We start from the raw sequence: 24,527 nt of genomic DNA, 5'->3' as shown, positions 1-24,527 counted from the left end.
ATAATTCGCTTATTTAAGAACTAAAAGATTTTCTTTATCATGGACAAAAAAATGTATGTGGTTGATGTGATTGATTCAAAAATAAGCCCCTTTATTCTTTCAGAAATAGGAAGCATTCTTTATTTTCATGGGCATGTGCATTATTTTAAACCTTAAGCAGGATGTATATGACCTGGTACAGCTGGGAAATATGGGATAAACCTGGGAATTTTTCATTGTTTTAGTTTCAGTTAAATTTTATAATTTTGGCTGGTAAGAACTGATACTCTAACAAAGAATTTTATGTTAGTCCGCTGCTCTGCAGAATAATATTGCAGCAATGAAACATAAACTAGAAAATGACATGGAAATAAAACTTTAATTGCAAAGAAAATGAGCCATTTACAGCAATGAAACACAGCGCATACATGTGCATCTGCCAACAGCAAAATGTATGAAAGGCTTTAGGACCAAGACTATGCAATACTTCGTAACAACAAAGTGCTTTTGATGAGCATGACATCAGAACTGTGTACATTTCTTAATTGCAGAAGAATATTGTGAATTTCTTTTATGCAAGGTGAATTATTTTATGTGTGAGAATATGTGATGAATTACTTAAACCATGAGGCATTCGACTCTCATTCAAAACTAACACTTTGAGGACCAGCAACTTAAAAAAAAAGGCCCAAAAGACAAGCGATTTATACTGTTATTTAAAAGTACACTGACAAATTTTTAAACTGTAACACACGCTAAAAAAGACAAAGTTTCAAGTTAGTTTTTCATATTTTTTTAGTCCTTTCATAGATTACAAGTTATGCAATAACAATAGTAAGAAGTATAATTATCCTTCAAAAGAAAGTGCTAAGTGAAAGCTTAGCTTTTCATGTAGCTGTACTGTATGTATATTAATTCAAACCATGTGCATTCATGCTACTTAACGGTGATGTTGCTATTGGCTGACCACATCATGTACCCTATGTTATGAATATCTGCTGTCATTGGCTGGTGAGATCACATAACATGAGAGATGATTGGCTGACAAAAGCACATTGTCCAGAACCATCTCGATTTTAGTGTTTCAGAAGCTACGGTGCTGAATTTGGTGGACTCCATATTTATACTTTCGTAACACAAAAATATGCAATGTTCATGTTGCTGCCCATCAAAGATCTTTCCAAAACACATTGTTTTTTGCTGTGTGTTGTTTCCCAAGTGCCAGGAAGTTGTACCATTCAAAGGATTGATAAGTTTTACATTACTGAGGGAAAGTATATTGTCACTTAAAGAGAAAAAAAATCTACGTTCATCTGACCTGGAAATATTTTTTTTCTTGTCCACCGCCTTGTTAAAACATTCATCTGTTTTTCTACATAATCATCATTACTATCCAAGCATTTTTGGAGACCATACTCCAATCATTGTATCCCCATGTCGCAGTACTCCACCGCCAACCCAGTAGTCTCTTGTTTGACTTCATTGTTGGCCCGCAAGTGTGGTCCATCCAAGTGTTCCTTTAATTTTAGGAATAACTAATTATCATAGGGGCTAGATCTGGACTGTATGGGGAGGGGATGGGAAATGACAGTCGAGCCAAATCCTTTCAGTAAATCTTGGGTTTGATGAAAGACATGGGATTTTTGTGAAACAGCATCATTCCATTGCTCAGTTTTCCTCTGCAGTGGTTCTGGATCATTTGTCTGTGTTTCCTTCATGTGTTGCAATACCTGTCAGAATTTATCGTCATTCCATGTGACATAATGTCGGTCAGCAATATCTCTATATGATCTCAAAACATAGTCACTGTCTCTTTGCCAGCAGACTGCATTTATTTAAATTTTTTTGGCTTGGGTGAAAATAAGTGGCACCATTTGCATGACTGATGTTTTGTTTCAGATATGACATGAAACATCCACTTTTCAACACCCGTAATGATTGAGATCAACAATTCCGCCCTCTTTTTTCCACGTGTTGAATAAATTAATGGGCACAGTTGACATGTTGCCTCCTGTTTTCTTCTTTAAGTATTCATGGGACCGACCACATGCACACCACGTGATACGACAATTTTTCAGACAAAATTCTCTGAGCTGAGCTAGCAGAAGTCTCAGGAACCTGAAGAGCCAGTTCACAGATGGTGATCATTTGATCTTCAAGCAGTAGTCTCTGAATATTTGTGTCAGTCTCGTCTGAAATGGAGGGTCTTCTGCTCTGGTCTTCATCATGAATGTCCACGTGGCCAACAGTGAACTCCCTACATCATTTGTGGATGCACTGAACAGTCATAAACTTTTTGCAATAGACTTTGCACAATTTTGCATGGTGGGACCCCTTCCACATGTGAAAACCAGATAACTGCATGGATTTCACACTACCCAGTTTTCAATGGAGTTAGCTGCTTGGCAAACACTGAGCAGTGGAGAGAAACGGAGAAGGTCGTGACTGAGAATGGGGGATCTGCCGTACACGACAGTGTTGCCAAATTTTGACCAATTTCTTTCCTTGTGGATCTACCTGTTTGGAAACCTTACTTTCGAATCAACCCTCATATTAGAATGATTATTTTCTAGCAATTCTTCAACTGAATAGAATTCATTGTATTTTAGTCTAGTTTGCAATATGCTCTTATATTTATTTAGTGGTACTGTACAAGCGGAGTATGGTAACTTATTGAAGAATTTTGTGTTACGAACTTACAGTGATTATGAACTATACCAAGTTCTGAGGAAGGCAAATCCAACAAGTTTCTAGTATTATGTTTATGCTCATCACATATGATATTGAGTTTTTCCAGATTTTCTCTAACATATTTCAAACCGTTATACACATACAGGCAAGGCATTGTCATAATTCTGCGACATTTGAAGTAGTTTCTGCAATACTTTCTGGTTTCTAAACCTAATACATCTAGTTGCATTTTTATGCCATCTGAAAATACATTGAACTCCTGGGGGGGGGGGGTTATTCCAAATACAATTAAAAATGTACACAACTTAATTTGCTGCACAGATAATTTTTGTGCCCTTGTCAAGACAGTTTTTGATCTATGACCAATCCAAGTAATTTCACTGTCTTATTTTCGTTTTTAATTACTGTGAGACCAAAGATTATTTCTCCTGCTTTTGTCTGGTTAATGCACAGCTGATTGGCCTGACACCTGTGACTAATTATTTCCTGACACCTGTTATTAGTCATTTGCACCATTTATTTGTTGTTACGTTTTAAACTTTGTGAATTTTCTACTGCAGTTATTTGAGCCATAGCATCCGCGTTTAGTACATTCTTGTACAGTGGAAAATTCAAACAGTAATTAATGTAGACAATTGGACAGAGTCTTGGGATATTTTTCTTTTTATTGTGAGTATTGTTGAACTCTGCATATTTGCATAAACAAACTGTGACCTATTGCATGGATAAGATTTGAATAAACAGAGTGAATTATCGCAGTGTCATAGTATTCTAATTTTTTGATCATTATGTCGTGATACTGAGCCAAGTTCTTTGCTTAAATCAGTAAGTGTTCCAGACGTCAATGGCCTTTTTTCATACCCCTACTATACATTATTCACCAAAGCTTCAACTGTATTTACAGTTGATAGGTGAGATCCAAACCCAACCAATGTTTATTTAAAACAGGGAGTTCTCCATAGTTTTTAATTGATTCAGAAAACATATCTTAAAACTGCCAAAGCTGTTATATTAATATTATATTAATTATTTTTATTATGTTTTACTAGTTTCAGTTTTAAATCATCATTATGCTGACAAGTATTATCAACATAACACGTGAAGGTGATTCATTAACATCAAAAGGATAGATAGAAGACAATTTTTTACGGTATTGAGCTTCACAGTTTTACCCTATAGTTCAGTTTGTTGACATCAAATGAACAGATTTCAAATACCCCTTGTATTACACAAAAGTGACTCCGTGTGTCCTGTGGTACTACAGCACCGTAACTTAGCTCAACTGACTGAAGCCTCAAATAAATGCTTGTAGAGACACTTGGACTTGTACGGATTTATGGTGTTTAACAATTTTATGGATTTCTGTCACTTCGTCTAGAGCCACTGGGTGCCATTATCGAGGCATGGAGAAGGCAAGCTGAACTTCGCAATATTTTGCTTTTTAGATTCAATTTTGATTTATATAAAGGAGATTTTCTGTCGCAAAAATGGTCATAACAAACACACAAGCATAATACCAGTGCAGTAAATCTCTAACAAATAGACATTTGCAGTACAAGTTTATTACAAATGATTGAAGCGATTTCATAAATTCGCTGTAGCTATTGGGTAGCATTTTTCCATAAGTTTAATAAACACAACACATACACATAAGAGAGACTTCAGACATCCATTACATATTCTCCTTCGCTGTTAACAACAGTCTCTCCCAATGCTGGGGTAACTTTTCAATTTCACGACTCTAGAAATCACATTGTTTTGACACAAAGAACTTGTCGAGCCATGTTCGGAGAGAAAGGAGAAAGTGAAAAAGGTGAAAATCTGAGGGAGGGAACAAGATCAGGTGAATAAGGTGGGTTTGGAATGACTTCCCAACCCAACTCCTGTATAGTGTTTTTTTGTCTGTCTAGCAGAACGTGGGCGGGCATTGCTCGTGGAATAACATCACTTCACGCAGACTTCCTGGTCATTTTTGTTGGATTGCGTCTACAAGATGTTTCGGTTGTTGACAGTAAATGTCAGCAGTGATTGTTACACCTCAGGGAAGCAATTTGTAATACACCACTCTGTCGCTGCTCTTACAGATGTATAACATTATCTTTTGTGGATGCACGCATGCCTTTCTTCGGGGAGTTGCTGCTCAGCCATTCCTTTCTTTTCCTTATGTTAGCATAAAGACACGATTTCTTGTCACCAGTAACGATACCGGATAGGAATGGTCGGTGTTGTTCATTAGCCAATTGATAACAAGTAAGCAGAGGTGCACATATGGCCACTTGCTGATTTTTGTGATTTTGGCTTAGCACATGCAGTACCCATACACCCAATTTTTGAATCTTCCCCAGTGCATACAACTACAATGACGTAACGATCACAGTTCATCATGTTTGCCAGTTCTTGAGTACACTGACGTGGATTGTTGTGGATTAGTGCATTTAAACAACCTTCACCTACTACTGGCAGAAATGAAATTGTGAGGACTGGTTGTGAGTCATCCTTGGGTCACTCAGTCAGTGGAGCACTTGCCTGCAAAAGGCCTAGGTCCCGAGTTTCAATTCTCAGTCCGGCACATAGTTTTAATCTTCCAGGAAGTTTCATATCAGTGCACACTTCGCTGCAGAGCAAACATTTCGTTCCGGAAAGCTTCATTAAAGCTGAAAATCTTCCTGAATGTGGAGACTCACTAATGTCATAATGATCCTCCTAGAAATGAGAAAACCATTTTCTTTCTTACCATGCTCTGTTGAATGGCATTTTTCTCCATGACAAATGTTTCTGGCTGCCTCTGCTGCTTCACCCCTCTATTGAACCCAAACAAAAAAATATGTCAGAAATGTTCTGATTTTTCCACTTTGCATTCCATTTGCTAGTGTCCACAGCTCCACTCACTATTTCCAGGTGACAAAATGACAACATGTAAACACAACTAGCAACAGTGAACTACAAATAAAAAGTAACAATCGATAAATAAAGCCATAACAACCAGAATACCAGCATGCAAAACAAAAATACTGCCAAGTTATGCACAAGCCTAAACCTTTTTCTCTAGGTGACGTGTGGAACAGTATCAAACACTTTCTGAAAATTGAGGAATGTTTTACTTATTGTGGATGCTATTATCTAGGGCATGCTACCTCTCACAGGTGGACAGGGCGAGCTGAGCTACACAAGTCGGCATTTTGGATTTAATTTTGATTTATACAAAGGAAATTTTCAGTAATGAAAATGGTTGTAACGTCACACAAATGTAATACGTGTTCAACAAATTGTCCTTTCCAGTACAAAGTTATTATAAATGACTGAAGCAATTTCATAAATCAGCTGCAGCAACATTTATGGAAATATTGTCACAAATCTCAACACTCATATAGAAAAACTCGAAAAGTTTTGTATTGTTGCACCCACACTTCAGATTTCTGCAACAAGAGCACAGCATTGAACAGTTAGGCAAGATGGCAACAGGTGCCAAGAAAGTGTATTGTTGTGTTGGAAACACTTTCACATCAGTCTGCTATAACAGTGCAGCAACACTTCAGAACGAAGTTTAACGAAGATCCGTTAAGTGCCAACTCCATTCAGCGATGGTATGCGCAATTTGATCTTAAGGAAATGGCTGAAGCTGAAGCCTTACTGTGTGCATTTGTTACAAGCCTTGACTCCCACTGACAGTCAGAAACCAGTGGCTAGGTTGTGGTGAGGCTTCATACATTTTTTTCTGTGAGTTTATGTGAAGATTGTATGTTCATGCCTCCCCTGCCAATAATCCTGTGAGAAGTGTGAGCTCGCATCGTCTGTGCTTTTGAACAGATTGATAAGGACATGGTGCACTGAATGTGGGGATAACTTGATTATCGACTTAATGTCTGCAGAATCGGTGGGGGGGGGGGGACCCACATATGATGGAGCACTTACGTAAAAAAAAACTTTTTGGGTATTTCTGTGTGTATGCAAAGCTCTGTGACAATTTGTCAAATAATATAGCTATATAAAATCTGTTAAATCACTTCACTCATTTACATCCTTGTATAAGCTTCTACTTATATGCATCTGTCCAGCAACCACATTAAAAATGAGAAATATTTGTGTATTGTTCCAATCAGTTTGGAACACTTTGTTACTTCAGTGACTTCCAATAACGTACTGCAAGAACAATATCAAATTCTTCAGCACAGTACCCATAGACTCATCCAGATATATTGTTGGGTCCAGATGCCTTTCCACTGTTGAGCAATTTTACTTGATTTTCTGTTCTACAATCTTTTATCTCAGTATCTGCATTTTATCAGTGATTGAAGCCAAAATTTATTTTACATCCTTCCAGAATGAAACAATGTTGGAAGAGTGAACTCGGTATCTTGGCCTTACCTCTTCAGTTGGGTAGAAGTACAGTCACTGGATGACTGGATAGATTAACAAGGTCCATTTATTGACTTTATGTCAGGGTTTGTTGTCAACTCTGGGGGGAGGGGGGGGGGGGGAAGATAGTTTTGAATTCATTGAATTCTTTTCACATTGTTTTGATTACACTTATTTTGACTGTGTTCACCTTTTCTGTCTGTCTTTAACATCTATAGTGACACAGACCGTTAGAGATGCACACCGAAAGGATTTATTTGGATTTGTTTTTCATCCAGTTCCAGTGAAAATGTCAAAACAAAAGAAGATCCAGCTACACCAAAACAAGATCCTCCTACATCTCCTTTGGCCATCCCTCTCACGAAGGTCAAAGAGGAGATCGATCCAGACAAGGCCGACAGTCAAGCGAAAGATGACAAGAAAGAAGACAAGAAAGATGACAAGAAAGAAGACAACGAAATGGACATCATAGTCGAAACTCCAGATGACAGCTCAGCAGACGAGTCTGGAAAAGAAAAAAAATCTGTGCCAGAAAGACTCACCCAAGTCGAGGGGAAGTATGAGAGGACGTTTATCACTTTTTCAGACGAGCCTGTCTTCCAAAGCGTGTTCACCAGTAACAAGCCACGTGCTCATCACAAGAACCTCTGTCCCATAACCAGGTAACTACTGTGTGTCCAGTTTCTTTCAGTAAATTAGTTCACCATTTGTAAATATGTTTTTATCTGTTCTTATATTCTTGAGTATTTATAAGAAATGTTACAGAAGTATGGTTATATAAAAACTATATCATACAAATGAATGTTACAGAATGGCCGTCATCGACTTTCTTTATATTAATACAATTTGTAGTCACTGCCCGGACATCAGTTTACTAGAACAGTGCAATGCATTCATCGAAAAGCACTTGAAGGAACCACGTTTGAAGATTGATGGTTTATGAGTGTTGTTAAATGAAAAAAATTACAAACCTTCCGATACAACCACTTGGAGCTTTGCGCATAGTGTTCTAGTCATAATTGCAAGGTTACTGGTTCAGTTTTCACTGCTGTAGGCCTATTTGAATTCTACATGGTCCAGTCACGTTAATGTGACCATTGCCTGTATTTGATGCCAACGAGCAATAACCATTACAGGCTGCAGGTGGCAGCACTAAGAGTCAACAGTATTTATAAAGCATGTCTATGTCTTTACATAGATAGTCAGACAACAGTTAGAGTTGACAGTAAATTGCGTTCCTGGTTCAGAGTAGTTTCGGGGGTAAGACAAGGCTGCAACCTGTCTCCACTGTTGTTCGTATTATTTATGGATCATATGTTGAAAACAGTAGACTGGCTGGGTGAGATTAAGATATGTGAACACAAAATAAGCAGTCTCGCATATGCGGATGACTTAGTTGTGATGGCAGATTCGATTGAAAGTTTGCAAAGTAATATTTCAGAGCTAGATCAGAAATGTAAGGAATATGGTTTGAAGATTAGCATCTCCAAAACGAAAGTAATGTCAGTGGGAAAGAGATATAAACGGATTGAGTGCCAAATAGGAGGAACAAAGTTAGAGCAGGTGGACGGTTTCAAGTACTTAGGATGCATATTCTCACAGGATGGCAACATAGTGAAGGAACTGGAAGCGAGGTATAGCAAATCTAATGCAGTGAGCGCTCAGCTACGATCTACTCTCTTTTGCAAGAAGGAAGTCAGTACCAAGACCAAGTTATCTGTGCACCGTTCAATCTTTTGACCAACTTTGTTGTATGGGAGCGAAAGCTGGGTGGATTCAGGTTACCTTATCAATATGATTGAGGTTACGGATATGAAAGTAACTAGGATGATTGCAGGTATTAGTAGATGGGAACAATGGCAGGAGGGTGTCCACAATGACGAAATCAAAGAAAAACTGGGAATGAACTCTATAGATGTAGCAGTCAGGGCGAACAGGCTTAGATGGTGGGGTCATGTTACACACATGGGTTCAGCAGTAGAGGGTTGGAGGAGTCGGAGTGGACCAAGGAGAAGGTACTTGGATTTGGTTAAGAGTGATTTTGAAGTAATAGGCTTAACATCAGAAGAGGCACCAATGTTATCACTGAATAGGGGATCACGGAGGAATTTTATAAGGGGGACTATGCTCCAGACTGAACGCTGAAAGGCATAATCAGTGTTAAATGATGATGATGATGATGATGTCAGGGGATGCAGAAAACAATGCAGTCATTGTCATAATGTGGAAATGAGCAATTTATCTGACGTCCAAACAGGCATGACCATTGGCTTTCAAGCGAAGGCTGGGAGCATTTCCAAAATTGCTAAGTTTGCAAACTGTTTGCATGCCGCCCTAGTTAAAGTATACCGTGCTTGGCAAAATGGTGCTATACAAAACTGACACCAAGGCAACTGTGATGCACCATAGGCCGCAGATAATAGCTGTGAATGATGGCTGCAGAGATGTGTACAAGCAAATAGAAGAGCGACTGTTGATCAATTTACCACCAAGATGAACCAAGGGCTACCACAGTACCTTCTCAATGACCATTCTACATCTACATCTGCATGCATACTCCGCAATCCACCATACGGTGTGTGGCGGAGGGTACCTCGTACCACAACTAGCATCTTCTCTCCCCATTCCATTCTGAAACAGAATGAGGTAAAAATGACTGCCTATATGCCCCTGTATGAGCCCTAATCTCTCTTATCTTATCTTTATGGTCTTTCCGCGAAATGTAAGTTGACTGCAGTAAAATTGTACTGCAGTCAGCCTCAAATGCTGGTTCTCTAAATTTCCTCAGTAGCGATTCATGAAAATAATGCCTCCTTTCCTCCAGAGACTCCCACCCGAGTTCCTGAAGCATTTCCGTAACACTCGCGTGACGATCAAACCTACCAGTAACAAATCTAGCAGCCCACCTCTGAATTGCTTCTATGTCCTCCCTCAATCCGAGCTGATAGGGGCCCAAATGCACGAGCAGTACTTAAGAATAGGTCGTATTAGTGTTTTATAAGCGGTCTCCTTTACAGATGAACCACATCTTCCCAAAATTCTACCAATGAACCGAAGACGACTATCCGCCTTCCCCACAACTGCTATTACATGCTTGCCCCACTTCATATCGCTCTGCGATGTTACGCCCAAATATTTAATCGACGTGACTGTGTCCAGCACTACATTACTAATGGAGTATTCAAACATTACGAGGTTCTTTGTCCTATTCATCTACATTAATTTTCATTTATCTATATTTAGAGTTAGCTGCCATTCTTTACACCAATCACAAATCCTGTCCAAGCCATCTTGTATCCTCCTACAGTCACTCAACGACGACACCTTCCCGTACACCACAACATCATCAGCAAACAGCCGCACATTGCTATCCATCATATCTAAAAGATCATTTATGTATATAATAGAGGGAAACATTCCACGTGGGAAAAATATATCTAAAAACAAAGATGATGTGACTTATCAAACGAAAGCACTGGCAGGTCGATAGACACACAAACAAACACACAAAATGCTAGCTTTCGCAACCAACGGTTGCTTCATCAGGAAAGAGGGAAGGAGAGGGAAAGACGAAGGGATGTGGGTTTTAAGGGAGAGAGTAAGGAGTCATTCCAATCCCGGGAGCGAAAGACTTACCTTAGGGGGAAAAAAGGACAGGTATACACTCGCATACACACACATATCCATCCGCACATACACAGACACAAATAGACATTTGTACAGGCCTTTACAAATGTCTGCTTGTGTCTGTGTATTCTGTGTATGTGCGGATGGATATGTGTGTGTGTGTGTGCGCGAGTGTATACCTGTCCTTTTTTCCCCCTAAGGTAAGTCTTTCCGCTCCCGGGATTGGAATGACTCCTTACCCTCTCCCTTAAAACCCACATCCTTTCGTCTTTCCCTCTCCTTCCCTCTTTCCTGATGAAGCAACCGTTGGTTGCGAAAGCTAGTATTTTGTGTGTATGTTTGTGTTTGTTTGTGTGTCTATCGACCTGCCAGTGCTTCCGTTTGGTAAGTCACATCATCTTTGTTTTCAGATATAGATCATTTATGTAGGTAGAAAACAACAACGGACCTACGACACTTCCCTGGGGCACTCCAGATGATACCCTCACCTCCGACGAACACTCACCATCGAGGACAATGTACTGGGTTCTATTACTTAAAAGTCTTCGAGCCACTCACATATTTGGGAACCAATCCCATATGCTCGTACCTTAGTTAGGAGTCTGCAGTGGGGCACCGAGTCAAACGCTTTCCGGAAGTCAAGGAATATGGCATCCGTCTGATACCCTTCATCCAAGGTTCACAAGATATCATGTGAAATGTGAGTTGCATTTCGCAGGAGTGATGCTTTCTAAAGCCGTGCTGATGCATGGACAGCAACTTCTCTGTCTCAAGGAAATTCATTATATTCGAACTGAGAATATGTTCGAGAATCCTGCAACAAACCGATGTTAAGGATATTGGTCTGTAATTTTGAGGATCCGTCCTTCTACCCTTCTTATATACAGGCGTCATCTGCGCTTTTTTCCAGTCACTCGGGACTTAACGTTGGGCAAGAGATTCGCGATAAATGCAAGCTAAGTAAGGAGCCAATGCAGTAGAGTACTCTGCATTCGGTGAATGTTGCTGTGTATGGGCCTCCACAACAAGTGCCTGGTTTGTGCACCCATGCTAACTGCTGTTCATTGGTGATGAAGGCTGGAATTTGCATGCCATTACTGCAATTGGACACTGTCTGAGTGGCGGTAGGGTGTGTTTTCAGGCAAATCGTGTTTTATGCTCCATCAGACAAATGGCTGTTGGCATGTATGGCGTGGAGCATCTGAAAGCAACTATGCTTCTTGTGTTATGGTCTAGGGAATCTTTTCATAGCATTCCCTGAATGACCTTGCCATTCTGGAAGGCACAGGGAATCAACACAAGTATGATTCTGTGTTTGAGGGCTATGTCCATTCCTACATGCAGTTTGTTTTTCCTCAGCACTATGGTGTCTACCAGCAGGACAATGCAATGTGTCATAGCTTGCAGTGTACCTGTGTGGCTGGAAGACTATCGGAATTAGAGATGGGTCGAACTCGTTCATTCCCGTGAACTACTTCATTCATTTCACTCTTTGCCGTGAAGCGTTCAAATGAAGTAGTTCATTCATGAAGTAGAGAAGCCTGGCGAAGTTGCCCAGTTCGCCGCTCAGCTGCGGCTACACTCGCTTCGCCTCGCTCGTACAATAAAGCTTCGTAATACTTCATAATTTTACCAACAGATGGCTGAACTATGCAGTAACGTGCACGCAACGTTTTACAGCGTCTGAGTTAACTTAAATAGAGCATGGTCGAAGGCGACAAAGGAAAGATAAATAGAGAAGCCTGTCACATATAAAGAAGGTATTACATTTAATCTTGCTCGACATTTTCTCATGAAGTGCCCAAAAAAGTCTTATTATTTGTTGCATTCATGGACTGAAAACTAGGGCTACCAACAAAATGCAGTCCAATTTTATGTTCCTTTTAAAATTTAATCCAAAATAGAATGAGTATGTTTACCACTGTCACAAAGTCTATATTCTACATTAAGTAATTATTCAGAAGTTTTCCTGTAGATTTTATTTTTGTTGAGAATAATAACCCTCCAGATTCAAAAGGTAAACTGTCACCTGTAGTCATTGGTACGCTTTCTGGTAAAATCCCTCTTTCAGTGTTATTAACAAACCTTTTATTTTCATGTTGGCTGTGCGTGCTCACACAGCCAACCTCTTCGTTTGTATCTGTAATATTCATTTGTCCGCAAGCGTTGCCAATGGTAGGCTACCGGTAGACGCGAAGTATAACTGCACAAATAGTCACGGGTAATGATGTCAGCACTGCAGGAAGCAGCTGACGCTGCCTTTCCCTCGCCCCTCACCTCCCTAACCCCTTGCAAACCTATCATTTCTCACAAACGCCTCGCGATTCGTCGACAGGCAGTAGAGGGGGGAACTTGAAGTCAAGGGAGAATGAGTGATGTAGCGCCGATGTAATGGGAGAGGGAGAGGGGAAGAGAGTGAGTGAACTAGAAAAAAGTGTGGAGTGTGCTATCTGTGAAGAGTTTGAAGTACCAGTTCATTGAAATTGAGTGGTTAGTTCACACTTCACTGGATTGAAGTGTTCATTTGAACGACTCATTCTCGAGCTCCCCATCACTAATCGGAATGAGTTTATCGTTCTCCCCTTGCCGACAGACTCCCCATATTTAAACCCGATTGAGAATCTGCGGGACCACATTGATGGGGCTGTTTGCAATGTGGATCCTCAACTGTAAGTATGTATTTATTTGCAATCTCTAGAAATAAAAAAAGAATTTTATTTTCTGTTTTAATGCTTTACTTTTTTGTACCAAATTTTAATTTATTATGGATACCCACATTTTCATGCAATTTAATATTAAAATTTAAAAATGTTATATTTAGTAGTAATCTAACATTTCAGTTTAACAGTGAATAAACAATTCAAATGAAGAGTAGGATGTACATCTATATCCATTCTCTGCAAGCCACTGTGAAGTGTGTGGTGTAGGGTTCTTCCCACAAATTGGGATTTCTTCCCATTCCATTCAGAGGTAGGGCCCAGGAAGAATTACTGCTTAAAAGATCTCTGTATGTGCTGTTATTACCCTCATCTTGTCTTTGCTGTGTCTGTGGCAGCAGTAGTTAGCCGACAATAGTGAAGTCATAGATTCTTCACTTAAGAAATACTGGTTCTTGAAACTTGACAAGTATGCTTCAGCAGGAAATGGGTGCAGAATAGAAGTAGATGCTGCTGACAGTGAACTAAAATTCCTCCAGGCTAGAGATGAGCAATTTACATCCCACAAGGCAAGCTTTCTTGGCCATATCTATATTTATATCTTTGCTGAGATTGGATTTACGGGTGTTAGGCTGTGGTCTAATGCATTTTTCTGCTGGCAAGATAAAAGAAGCTTACATTTGAAAATTAATTATATCTTTACAATGTCCTACAGTAGGAGGTGAGAATTTTGACACAGAAACATACCATAGACTATGGCACAACATCCATTGTAACCAGAGCCATCAATTTATGTCACCCAGTTGCTGATGTGTCTAGGAAACATATGGCTCTCTGTAAGTGTGGTGGCATAATATATTGCTCCCTGAATGTTTTAGGGGAAGTTGTGGGGTGTTGTGATTGCAGAAATTACAAATGAACAAATAAAGGCAATGTCAGTTGGAAAGATGGTTGTAAAGAAAATGAAATGTCAGTACTTAATTTGGTTTGCTCCATCAAATTCAAGGTATTTGATTAAAGAATGTTTTGTTGTGGAATCTTCATTTTAAGGAGAAAAAGGAAGGATGGGAGAATACAAGGAAAGCAAGTGAGACATATGTAGATATAAGATAATTGTAATAAAGGAAATGCAGAGAAAGACAGATTTGGAGAACATAGTTGACGTCGTCGTCGTCGTCTTCAGTCTAAATTCTGCAAATGCCTTCATCTCCACATAACTATATCAATATACATGCATTTCAAACTGATTGCTGGATTCAACCCAAATCTTCCTCTGGAATTTCACTTCCCATTCTCTGCAGTCCCCTCCATTTCTAAACTGTCAGTTCCTTGATCTCTGATGAGCACAATTCCTGTTAACTAAATGCCTCATTTGGTCCAGTTGTGCCATAAGTTCCTTTCCTCCTTAATTTAATTCAGTACCTACTAATTAGTTTTAATCTGATCTACCATCTAATCTTCAGTATTCTTCTATATCATCATATTTCATAACCTGTTTTTTCTTGTTTGAACTATTTATTGTCCACATTTCATTTCCATACAATGCTGCACTTTGGGCAGATATCCCCAAAAAAGACTTCCTGACATTCACAAGGATGCTTTGATAAGTCTTTTAATAAAAAATGTTAATTTTGCAAAAAAACTCGCCCAGCTTTTCGACATAGTCTCCTTTGAGGGATGTACACTTGGTCTAGCTTTTTCATCCCATCAGCAGAATATGTTCTGCATATTGCAACTATCAGTTTGACATTTGTTGATAATTTCTTCCCAGCAAGACAAGAGTTTCAAGTTAGGGAACAGGAAGAAGTCAGTTGGGGAGAAATTTGTTGAACAGGGTGGACGAGGCACCAATTCAAAGCCTAATTCATGCACTTTTGCCATTGTAATTGCTGATGTGTGGGGTGGTGCATTATCCTGGTGAAAGAGCACTTTTCTGTGTGCTAATCTGGACCATCTGTCAGACAACGCACATCTCAGGCAGTCCAGACATGAAGCACGATAAGGTCCGGTTATGGTTCTGCCCTTTTCCAAGCTATCTGTGATGATTATTCCTTGGGAGACGGGGACTGTGGCATTACCTTTTTCACCAGCCCTTGTCCATTGATTTGATTGTTGCTTTGATTCTGGTATGTAATGATGGATACAGGTTTCATCAACAGTCACAAATCGGTGCAAAAAAGTTGTGCTGATTGTGATTAAACATCGCCGAACATTGTGTTGAAATGTTGTGCCTAATACGTTTTGGGTCAAGTGTGAGCAATCGCAGAACCCATCTTGCACACATTCTCAATGCATGATATTGTGCACTCATTCAGTTGAGATGCCTACAGTCTTTGTAATCTCACAGATTTTTATTTGACAGACTTTCACCATATAATGGTTTTTTTCAATGCCTTCCTTTATGGTGACCATAGTTGGAGGACCAGAGTGTGCTTCGTCTTCGGCGCTTGCCCCATGAAGTTTTAAATTCATTAATACAAAAGTAAACGGCCTTCAGTGATGGCAAAGAATCCATGTGAACGTCATCCATTTCTGTTTTGATTTGTGCAGCAGTTGAATCCTTCAAATGAAAATGTTTAATAACAGCACGAAACTTGGTTTCTCCACTTTCAGTCACAGTCGACTGACAGCTGCCAACAGTGAACCATTTCAAAAGCTTCTGTTCTCTTCCATACATGGCTACACTCCATGCAAATACTTACAAAAAAAGACTTCCTGACACTTAAATCTATATTTGATGTTAACAAGTTTCTCATCTTCAGAAGTGCTTTTCTTGCCATTGCCACTCCACATTTTATATTATATCTACTTTGGCCATCATTAGTTATTTTGCTGCCCAAATAGCAAAAGTCATGTACTACTTTAAGTGTCTAGTTTCCTAATCAAATTCCCACAGTATCAACCAATTTAATTTGACTACATTCCATTATCCTTCTTTTAGTTTTGTTGATGTTCATCTTACAGTTTCTTTTCAAAACACTGTTGTTCATAGGGTCCTGGGTTCAGTCTCTGGCTGGGTGGGGAATTTTCTCCACTTGGAAGTGCTTGCGTCTATTGTCATCATCGTCATCATCATCATCATCGACATGCAAGTCGCCAAAGTGGCATCAAATAAAAAGACTTGCACTCAGGCGGGCGAACTCCCCTTCTGCTCAGATAAGCCATATGCATCTTTCATTTCATATCAAAACTCTATATATTCCCTTCAGCTGTTCTTCCTTTCAGTTTCTCATCTCTGAGAGGATCAGAATGTCATCACTAAACCTCATCTTCTTCTTCTTCTTCTTCTTCCCCCCCCCCCCCCCCCCCCCTCCAACGAACCTCCCTTACAAAGATACTCCTTGCTTTCCTTCACAGTTAGATGAATGTACAGACTGAATAACATTCAGGATAAGCTACAACACCATCTCACATCCTCCTCAACTGCTGTTCATTTACACATCCTTTAATTCTTACAGTTGCAGTGTTGTATCTGTACCTGTTGTAGATAACCTTTTTCTCCCTGTATTTTTATCACTGGTACCTTCAGAATTTTACAGAACTTATTGTATTACTGGTGCATTTATGTAGACTACTTGTTTGTTCCCCAGCTTGTTTTAGCTTTCCACACTGTTATCAGTTATTTGACTGGAGCAGCTGCTGTGCATATGAAAATGGTAGTTCCTGCGCATGATGTTTTTCCGTTTGTTTTGACTTAAATATTGTAACATTCTTGGTGGTGAATAGTATACGTACATAAGGAAGGGGTGGGGGGATGTGTAAAGCAAATACAGCCTAACTGAAACAATACTGCCTTCATTTGACAAGTAGTACTGAAGAATTGATTGAATGAGTGTTACATAAGCCACCTTTCATGTGGATAAATTACAATTCTTTTGAATTCATCCATTGGATATCAAATTGCCACCTGCTTTCTCTGCAGCTAAGTTTACACTGTCATTCCTCTGTAGAAGTGTCTCATGACCGAGGCTGTGGCTTCTGCAGGCAACCGGCACGCTACTTCGATCCCGTGACACAACTGCCGTTCGGGAACGTGCAGGCGTTCCGCATCCTGCGTGAGGCCTACTACAGCCAGCTGGAGTCGCGGGCAGAGGCGGCAGCTGCCGCGACGGGACCGGACCGCAAGGAGCCCGAGCCGGAGCTGGCGCGCTGGCTGGCTTGGAGGCGGCGGTTGCGCGAGGCGCGAAACTCGCTGCTCGGCCGTACGGTGCGCACCGCCACCCAGAACCAGCAGCAGGCTCAGGGACAGCAGCAGCTGGCAGGCGAGAGGACTGTGCCAGCACCGACAACAGGTGAGTTCTCTCTGTAGGAGTTTTATTTGGTGGTGAAATTTGTTAAATAATTAAATTCTGAAGCCACATTTACACTGAGTTTGGAATACCTTTTGCAACAATATTCGCAACCTAGTTTGCAGCTACTACTGGACTTTTGAGGATTGTAACATGTTTGCAATGGGTTTGCATCATGTTAAAAAAGTGTAAAATGCTTTGACTACAATAAGGTAGTTCAGGTAGATGTAGGTGTCAGTGGTTATGTAGAATTGGAGAGGGTTGCAAGGGATAGACTAGCACAAAGAGCTGCTTCAGACCAATCTTTGGACTGAAAGACAGCTGCAGTAACAATAGTTTGTCCTTTATTGACCTTGTAGAACACTGTTAATGAGTCCAGAATGAGATTTTCACTCTGCTGCGGAGTGTGCGCTGATATGAAACTTCCTGGCAGATTAAAACTGTGTGCTGGACCGAGAATCAAACTCGGGACCTTTGCCTTTTGCGGGCAAGTGCTCTACCATCTGAGCTACCCAAGCACGACTCGCGCCCCGAACCAGGAGAGCTTCTGTAAAGTTTGCGAGGTAGGAGACGAGGTACTGGCAGAAGTAAAGCTGTGAGGACGGGGCACGAGTCATGCTTGGGTAGCTCAGATGGTAGAGCACTTGCCCACGAAAGGCATAGGTCCCGAGTTTGAGTCTCTGTCCAGCACACAGTTTTAATCTGCCAGGAAGTTTCACTGTTAACGAGTGTTTGCAGTGGATCATGCTTAATTCTGTGGCCAGTAGGCAATGAAAATGGAAGCCAACATAATTTGCTATATGACACTCACTCGTGGCAATACATTAAAGTATTTTGTAAATCACCTCTCACAGCCAGTACCCAGCATCACACAATGAAAATAAATACATACAAGGTTAATCTGGAAAGTAATGTGTTTATTCCACCACCACCACACCCTCCTTCCCCAGATAGGTTCAAGAACTTCAATTAAAATTCTTTGAAGTATGTCCCTTTTTCATCAATACATTTTTTGCCAATGTGATTTCCAAGTGTCGCAAGCTTTCTGGAACTCCTGTCGGGATGCTCTTCAGAGAAGACATCAAAGTAACTTGCACATTGTCAACTGAATTGAGATGCTTTCCTTTGAGTTCACTTTTCAGCCAAGGGAACAGTAGAAGTCTGCCAGGGCCAGGTTTGGACTGTTGTCATACTGATCCTGGTCAGGTAGGCCCTGACAACAAAGGTGGTGTGAGTTGGCATGTGAAGAAGTGTGGAACTCCTTTCAGAGACATGAAACAACCCTATGATTCAGTCTGTGGAGCACTTCCTTGTAAAATTGAGCATGCCCTACCCCCTTTGCATCAAATAAACAATGAGTGTGGACTTCAACCGGGACATGCTCATCTGAAGGTGCGGTGATAACGTTGTTTGCCATTCCGCATCCTGCCTGTTTGACTCCAGATCATACCAAAAGACTTGTGACTCTTCCCCAGTGATCACATTGTGTAGGAAATTGGAATCATCTTCTCAGAGTTGCTTGAGTTCTTCACACATTCGGTGTTGCTTTTGCGTGTCGGTCAAAACTCTAAGCACAAGTTTAGCAAAAATCTTCCAAATAGCCAAGTCTTCCTATACAATCTCACAAACAACTGTTTTTGGCAATTCCAGTTATTCTGACTTCAAGCAAACACTAATTTGACGGTCTGAATTCAGTAACTGGTGCACATGAGTCACACAAGCATCCATTCACAATGTTGAAATGCCTCCCGTGCAGACCTCGTCAATGACTTCCTCTCGACCTTCTCTAAACGTCTCTTGCCATTTGTTCAACTGTGATCTGGAAAGACAATCGTCCCCAAAGGCTTCCCATACCCATACATGTCCATCTGCTTGATACAATTTGAAGTGAGACTCATTTTGTTGAGCTTCGCTTAAAACTGTTTCACATAAAATTGCTCTGAAGCAGTGAGAGTCAACTTGCCACCACTGGACGTTCCAGCTTTCGTGGTGGGCTGTAGGGAGCAGGGGTTTTAAAATTTTTTCATTAGGTTTTCATAAAATTTTGTCATAAGTTATGTGGTAAGTACTTATTATTATATGCATTAACTTCCTGTAACTCTGACTTATAAATTTTATGAAGAACAATTACTTCCTGACTTTACACATCACTATTACTGTGGAATTTGTGGGTGGTTTGAAAAGTTTCACTACTAACAGTGACACAGAAGTGGACAGTAGAAAAAATGGTTGACAAGCCCTGCTCTAAAGTTTATTCCATCATAACCACTACATAGAGGTTCACAGAAGGAGGTGTCTTAACCCTCCAGGAGCACAGAGGCAATTGAGCAATCTACTGCTGGAAAGTTAAGGTTTCCTCCCACCCTCCCTACTGGTCCAGTTGCTCTGTGATATATAGTTGTGTCACAAAAAAATACACTGAAGAGCCAAAGAATCTGGTACACATGCATAATATCGTGTAGGGCCCCGCGAGCACACAGAAGTGCCACAACACGACATGTCATGGACTCGACTAATGTCTGAAGTATTGCTGGAGGGAATTGACACCATGAACCCTGCAGGGCTGTCCATAAATCCGTAAGAGTATGAGAGGGTGGAGATCTCTTTTGAACAGCATGCTGCAAACCATCCCAGGTATGCTCAATAATGTTCAAGTGTGGGGAGTTTGGTGACCAGTGGAAGTGTTTAAACTTAGAAGAGCATTTCTGGAGCCACTCTAACAATTCTGGATGCGTGGGGTGTCGCATTGTCCTGCTGGAACTGTGCCCAAGTCCGTTGGAATGCACAATAGACATGAATGAATGCAAGTGATGAGACGGGATGCTTACATATGTGTCACCTGTCAGACTAGTTTCTACACATACCAGGGGTCCCATATCACTCCAACTGCACACACCCCACACTATTACATAGCCTCTACCAGTTTGAACAGTCCCCTGCTGACTTGCAGCTTTCATGGATTCGTGAGGTTGTCTCCGTACCCATACATGTCCATCTTCTTTATACAATTTGAAGTGAGACTCATCCAACCAGGCAACATGTTTACAGTTATCAACGGTCCAATGTCGGTGTTGACGGACCCAGGCGAGGCGTAAAGCAGTGTGTCATGCAGTCATCAAGGGTACACGAGTGGGCCTTTGGCTCTTAAAGCCCATATCGATGATGTTTTGTTTAATGATTCATAGGCTGACACTTGTTGATGGCCCAACATTGAAATCTGCAGCAGTTTGCAGAACGGTTGCACATCAGTCACATTGATCGGTTCTCTTCAGTCGTCATTGGTCTTGTTCTTGCAGGATCTTTTTCCAGCCACAGCGATGTCAGAGATTTGATGTTTTCCCATATTCCTCATATTCATGGTACACTCATGAAATGATCATTTGAGAAAATTCTCACTTCATCACTACTTCGGAGACGCTGTGTCCCATCGCTCGTATGCTGACTATAACACCACTTTCAATCTGCCTTACATCTTGAGCCATTGTAGCAGCAGTAACCAATCTAACAACTGTGCCAGGCACTTGTTGTCTTATATAGGCATTACCGGCCACACCACCGTATTCTGCCTGTTTACATATCTCTGTATTTGAATATACATGCCTATACCAGTTTCTTTGGCGCTTCAGTGTATGACACATTACTTATCTTGTATCTTCTGCATATCTGAAAATGAAGCTGAAATGGCTCAAAAAGTAATTTACAGAAATAAACAAGTATTTCCAAAGTGACTAGTCACAGTTGTGTGTATTTATATTAAATACGAAACTTTTTTCTTTGTTTTAAATGCTTTGTTTGGTTCAAGAATTTATTTCCATTTTTCACACTTTCTTTGAAGGCTCCTTGACTATCGCAGTAGCTCTAAGCCAGTGGCCCATGTGTATAAAGCTATTAAGAGTATACATTTATTACATCAATTTCTCTCCAATTTAATATTTTTTAGGTGCACCAAATATTGCAGCGCTGTTGCAACAGAGCCAGCAGAAGCAGCAGCAACAACAACAACAACTACTATTACTACAGCAGCAGCAGCAACAACAGCAGCAGCAGCAGCAGCAACAACAACAACAACAGAAACTGCAGCAGCTGGTGCAGGTGGTGCAGCGCCCCATGCAGCACACACAGCAGACGCAACACACACAGCAGCAGCAGCTGCAGCTGCAGCTGCAGCAGCCGCAGCCGCAACAGCAGGCGGTGGCACAGCTGGCAGGGCAAATTCCGGCACTGGCGTCAGTACCAGTGCTGCAGCAGGTTATCACGATCCCCACACAGCTGCAGAACCCCACCTAGGTCGCCATCACGCTGTGTGGCGGACCGCCCGGGGCGGGGTTCCCGGCTCCTCCTCCTAGTCGTCCTCGGACAGTTCCAGATCACTGTTGTCATCTCGAAGTGTTTGCTGTAATGAATGTACTGCAAATCTGCTACCGGTGCCACTATCGCCGATGTACTGGGACCGTAAGGTGTCGCAGTTTAGCTTTTGCAGAATATATGTACTAACCGATATGTGGAATATTCAAACCTGACTGTCATAAATATTGCCCTGTCAACTGATTTTACCAGTAGCTAGATGGAAGAGAGGTCACAGTTGCAATTCAGCAGTTTAAGAGAAACTTTCAGCTTGGTCAGTTAAATTCGACTATGCCACCTTTTTTGGACATTAACTCCGAATAATGTTGTTTCAGTTTATTTAACTCCAATAAATTTATGTACTTTGAAAGAGTACATTGTACACTCTGAATAATAACAGGTGTATTAGTTCAAACAATTTATGTCAGCCTTCTTACATTGGATTTCTCTTTACTTTTACTGCGATAATTGTTATCATTTTGAAGATCTGTTTGCAAATAATCTTTACACAAAATCTTTTGGGATTGTTCCCTCGCTGATACACTGTGATATAATCGTGACTTCCACACAGAATAAGACAGAGTACACCGAGTCCTTGAAGTCTGTGATGTACAGTCCCTGTAGTGTGCTGTTCTAACAAGCAGAAACAGGTTGGGTAGAAAACTTGCCACCCGGTATGATGCGCCTCCAAGAATTAGACCCACTCACAGAGGATTTATATTAACAAGTCTTTCAAAACACACACAAATACAATTGAATCTCACTGATATATATAAATACAAAAATATGTAATCTGATAGATAAAATATCTACTCACCAAGCGGCGGCAGAACACGCACGTAAAAGACTGTTGTAATTGGCAAGCTTTCGGAGCCAGTGGCTCCTTCTTGAAGCAGAAGGGTTGAAGGGGAAGGAAGAAGGGTGAAGGACAAGGATTGGAGAGGTCTATAACTGATCGTTTTTTTGTTATAAATACAAAAATAAACATATCTATTACCTGTTTTACTAATTTTTTTAGATCAGTCATTGATCAGCGGTAGAACTTCTTGTGGCAAGGGCTCTGAGAGTCTCGTTCCACTGCACATACTTCTTATCTAAACCACATGGTCAAAAACTAATCATATTAAATGACACATTTCAGTAGAGCAAGCTTCCACTATCAGACATGGACACCATCTCAAAAATCAGAATATCTCGTAACATAAAAGCTACAGATTGGATAACCATAAAAATAATTTCAAATTAAGTTCTACTGTGCATCTGTAGTTGGTAGCTCGTGTTATCCGACTCCTCGTCTCGGCTTTCGGCAGCTTGTCTTCCTGTGTGTCCAATATACTGTGACTGACAAGAAACACCACTTGCGCACATCTGGAGCTCAAGTCATTTAACTCTGTTTTTATGCAAGCGATTTCAAGGTGATTAATACTGCAAGTGTAGTTGAGATGAAATATTGTCTGAAATTGTTAGATAATTAATGGAGTTGTTTACACACTTCGAGCATGATATGAGATGATGTCATAGCTGTGGTGAGATTGCCTGCTGTAAGTGCTGCTAAAGCAAAACATTCGTTAGAGACTGCCAGTTTTTCAACTCCATCATTTGTTTTGTAGCTGTCACAGAAACAGTTGACCTATCAGAGAACAATTTGCATTACTGGTTTCTCCTTATGAGAAATTCCCTTTTTGAAAACGAAGGTGTACCTTAGTGAAACTGTAAGACAAATATACATATGGTTTACAGTCATAACAAAAAATAATTTCTGCTTTTAAGATGTGTATATCTGCTGTGGTTATGCTGCTTTGTGGCAGGAAACAGTCTGGTTTTGTTGTAATCTCAAAGATGAAGACTGGTTAATCAAAGATAAAGACTGGTCAAACATTCTTGCATCATGTATATTTTCTGTAAATAAAGGAATTTTGAGTCAGTAATGGCAATATTTTATGGAGAAGCAGTATAAGTGTTTGTGTGTGTGTGTGTGTGTGTGTGTGTGTGTGAGAGAGAGAGATTTCCATTGACACCTCATATTGTTACTTATTATGACTTAATGCTTTTCAGATAGACTGAAACTTCTTTTGCCTCAGTTTCAGCAAAATATTTACTAAAACCCTTGAGAAACAAGGCATAAATTCAATTCGTATCAGTATATGAAGAATGTATTCAACAGTGCTACATGCGTCATTACACTTCATCAGGAATTTTTCAAATCCCTAAACTGCGAAAAAGGAAAATATCTTCTAATGAATCATGTGTGAAGAACCTATGTTTTGTTGATGATATTGTTCTGTTATTCACATACACTACTGGCCATTAAAATTTCTACACCAAGAAGAAATGCAGATGATAAACGGGTATTCATTGGACAAATATATTATACTAGAACTGACATGTGATTACATTTTCACGCAATTTGGGTGCATAGATCCTGAGAAATCAGTACCCAGAACAACCATCTCTGGCTGTAATAACGGCCTTGATATGCCCGGACATTGAGTCAAACAGAGCTTGGATGGCGTGTACAGGTACAGCTACCCATGCAGCTTCAACACGATACCATAGTTCATCAAGAGTAGTGTCTGGTGTATTG

General features: G+C 40.4%; 1 protein-coding gene across 1 annotated transcript in view; it reads left to right on the top strand.

The window, feature by feature from the left end:
- The window catches only part of LOC126428251 (putative mediator of RNA polymerase II transcription subunit 12), a 54,267-nt gene extending 30,396 nt beyond the window's left edge, over window positions 1–23,871 (top strand). The window contains exons 7-9 of the mRNA XM_050090165.1: window positions 7,305–7,688; window positions 17,295–17,602; window positions 21,540–23,871. Coding sequence (XP_049946122.1) covers window positions 7,305–7,688; window positions 17,295–17,602; window positions 21,540–21,886 — 1,039 coding nt within the window. The 3' untranslated portion in view covers window positions 21,887–23,871. The remainder of the gene's footprint in view (window positions 1–7,304; window positions 7,689–17,294; window positions 17,603–21,539) is intronic.
- Window positions 23,872–24,527: the final 656 nt, after the last annotated feature.

Source organism: Schistocerca serialis, chromosome 12, assembly GCF_023864345.2.
Source record: "Schistocerca serialis cubense isolate TAMUIC-IGC-003099 chromosome 12, iqSchSeri2.2, whole genome shotgun sequence".
Classification (NCBI taxonomy): Eukaryota; Metazoa; Arthropoda; class Insecta; order Orthoptera; family Acrididae; genus Schistocerca; species Schistocerca serialis.
The sequence above is the reverse complement of the archived record's forward strand: the minus strand, read 5'-3'. Positions and strand labels throughout refer to the sequence as shown.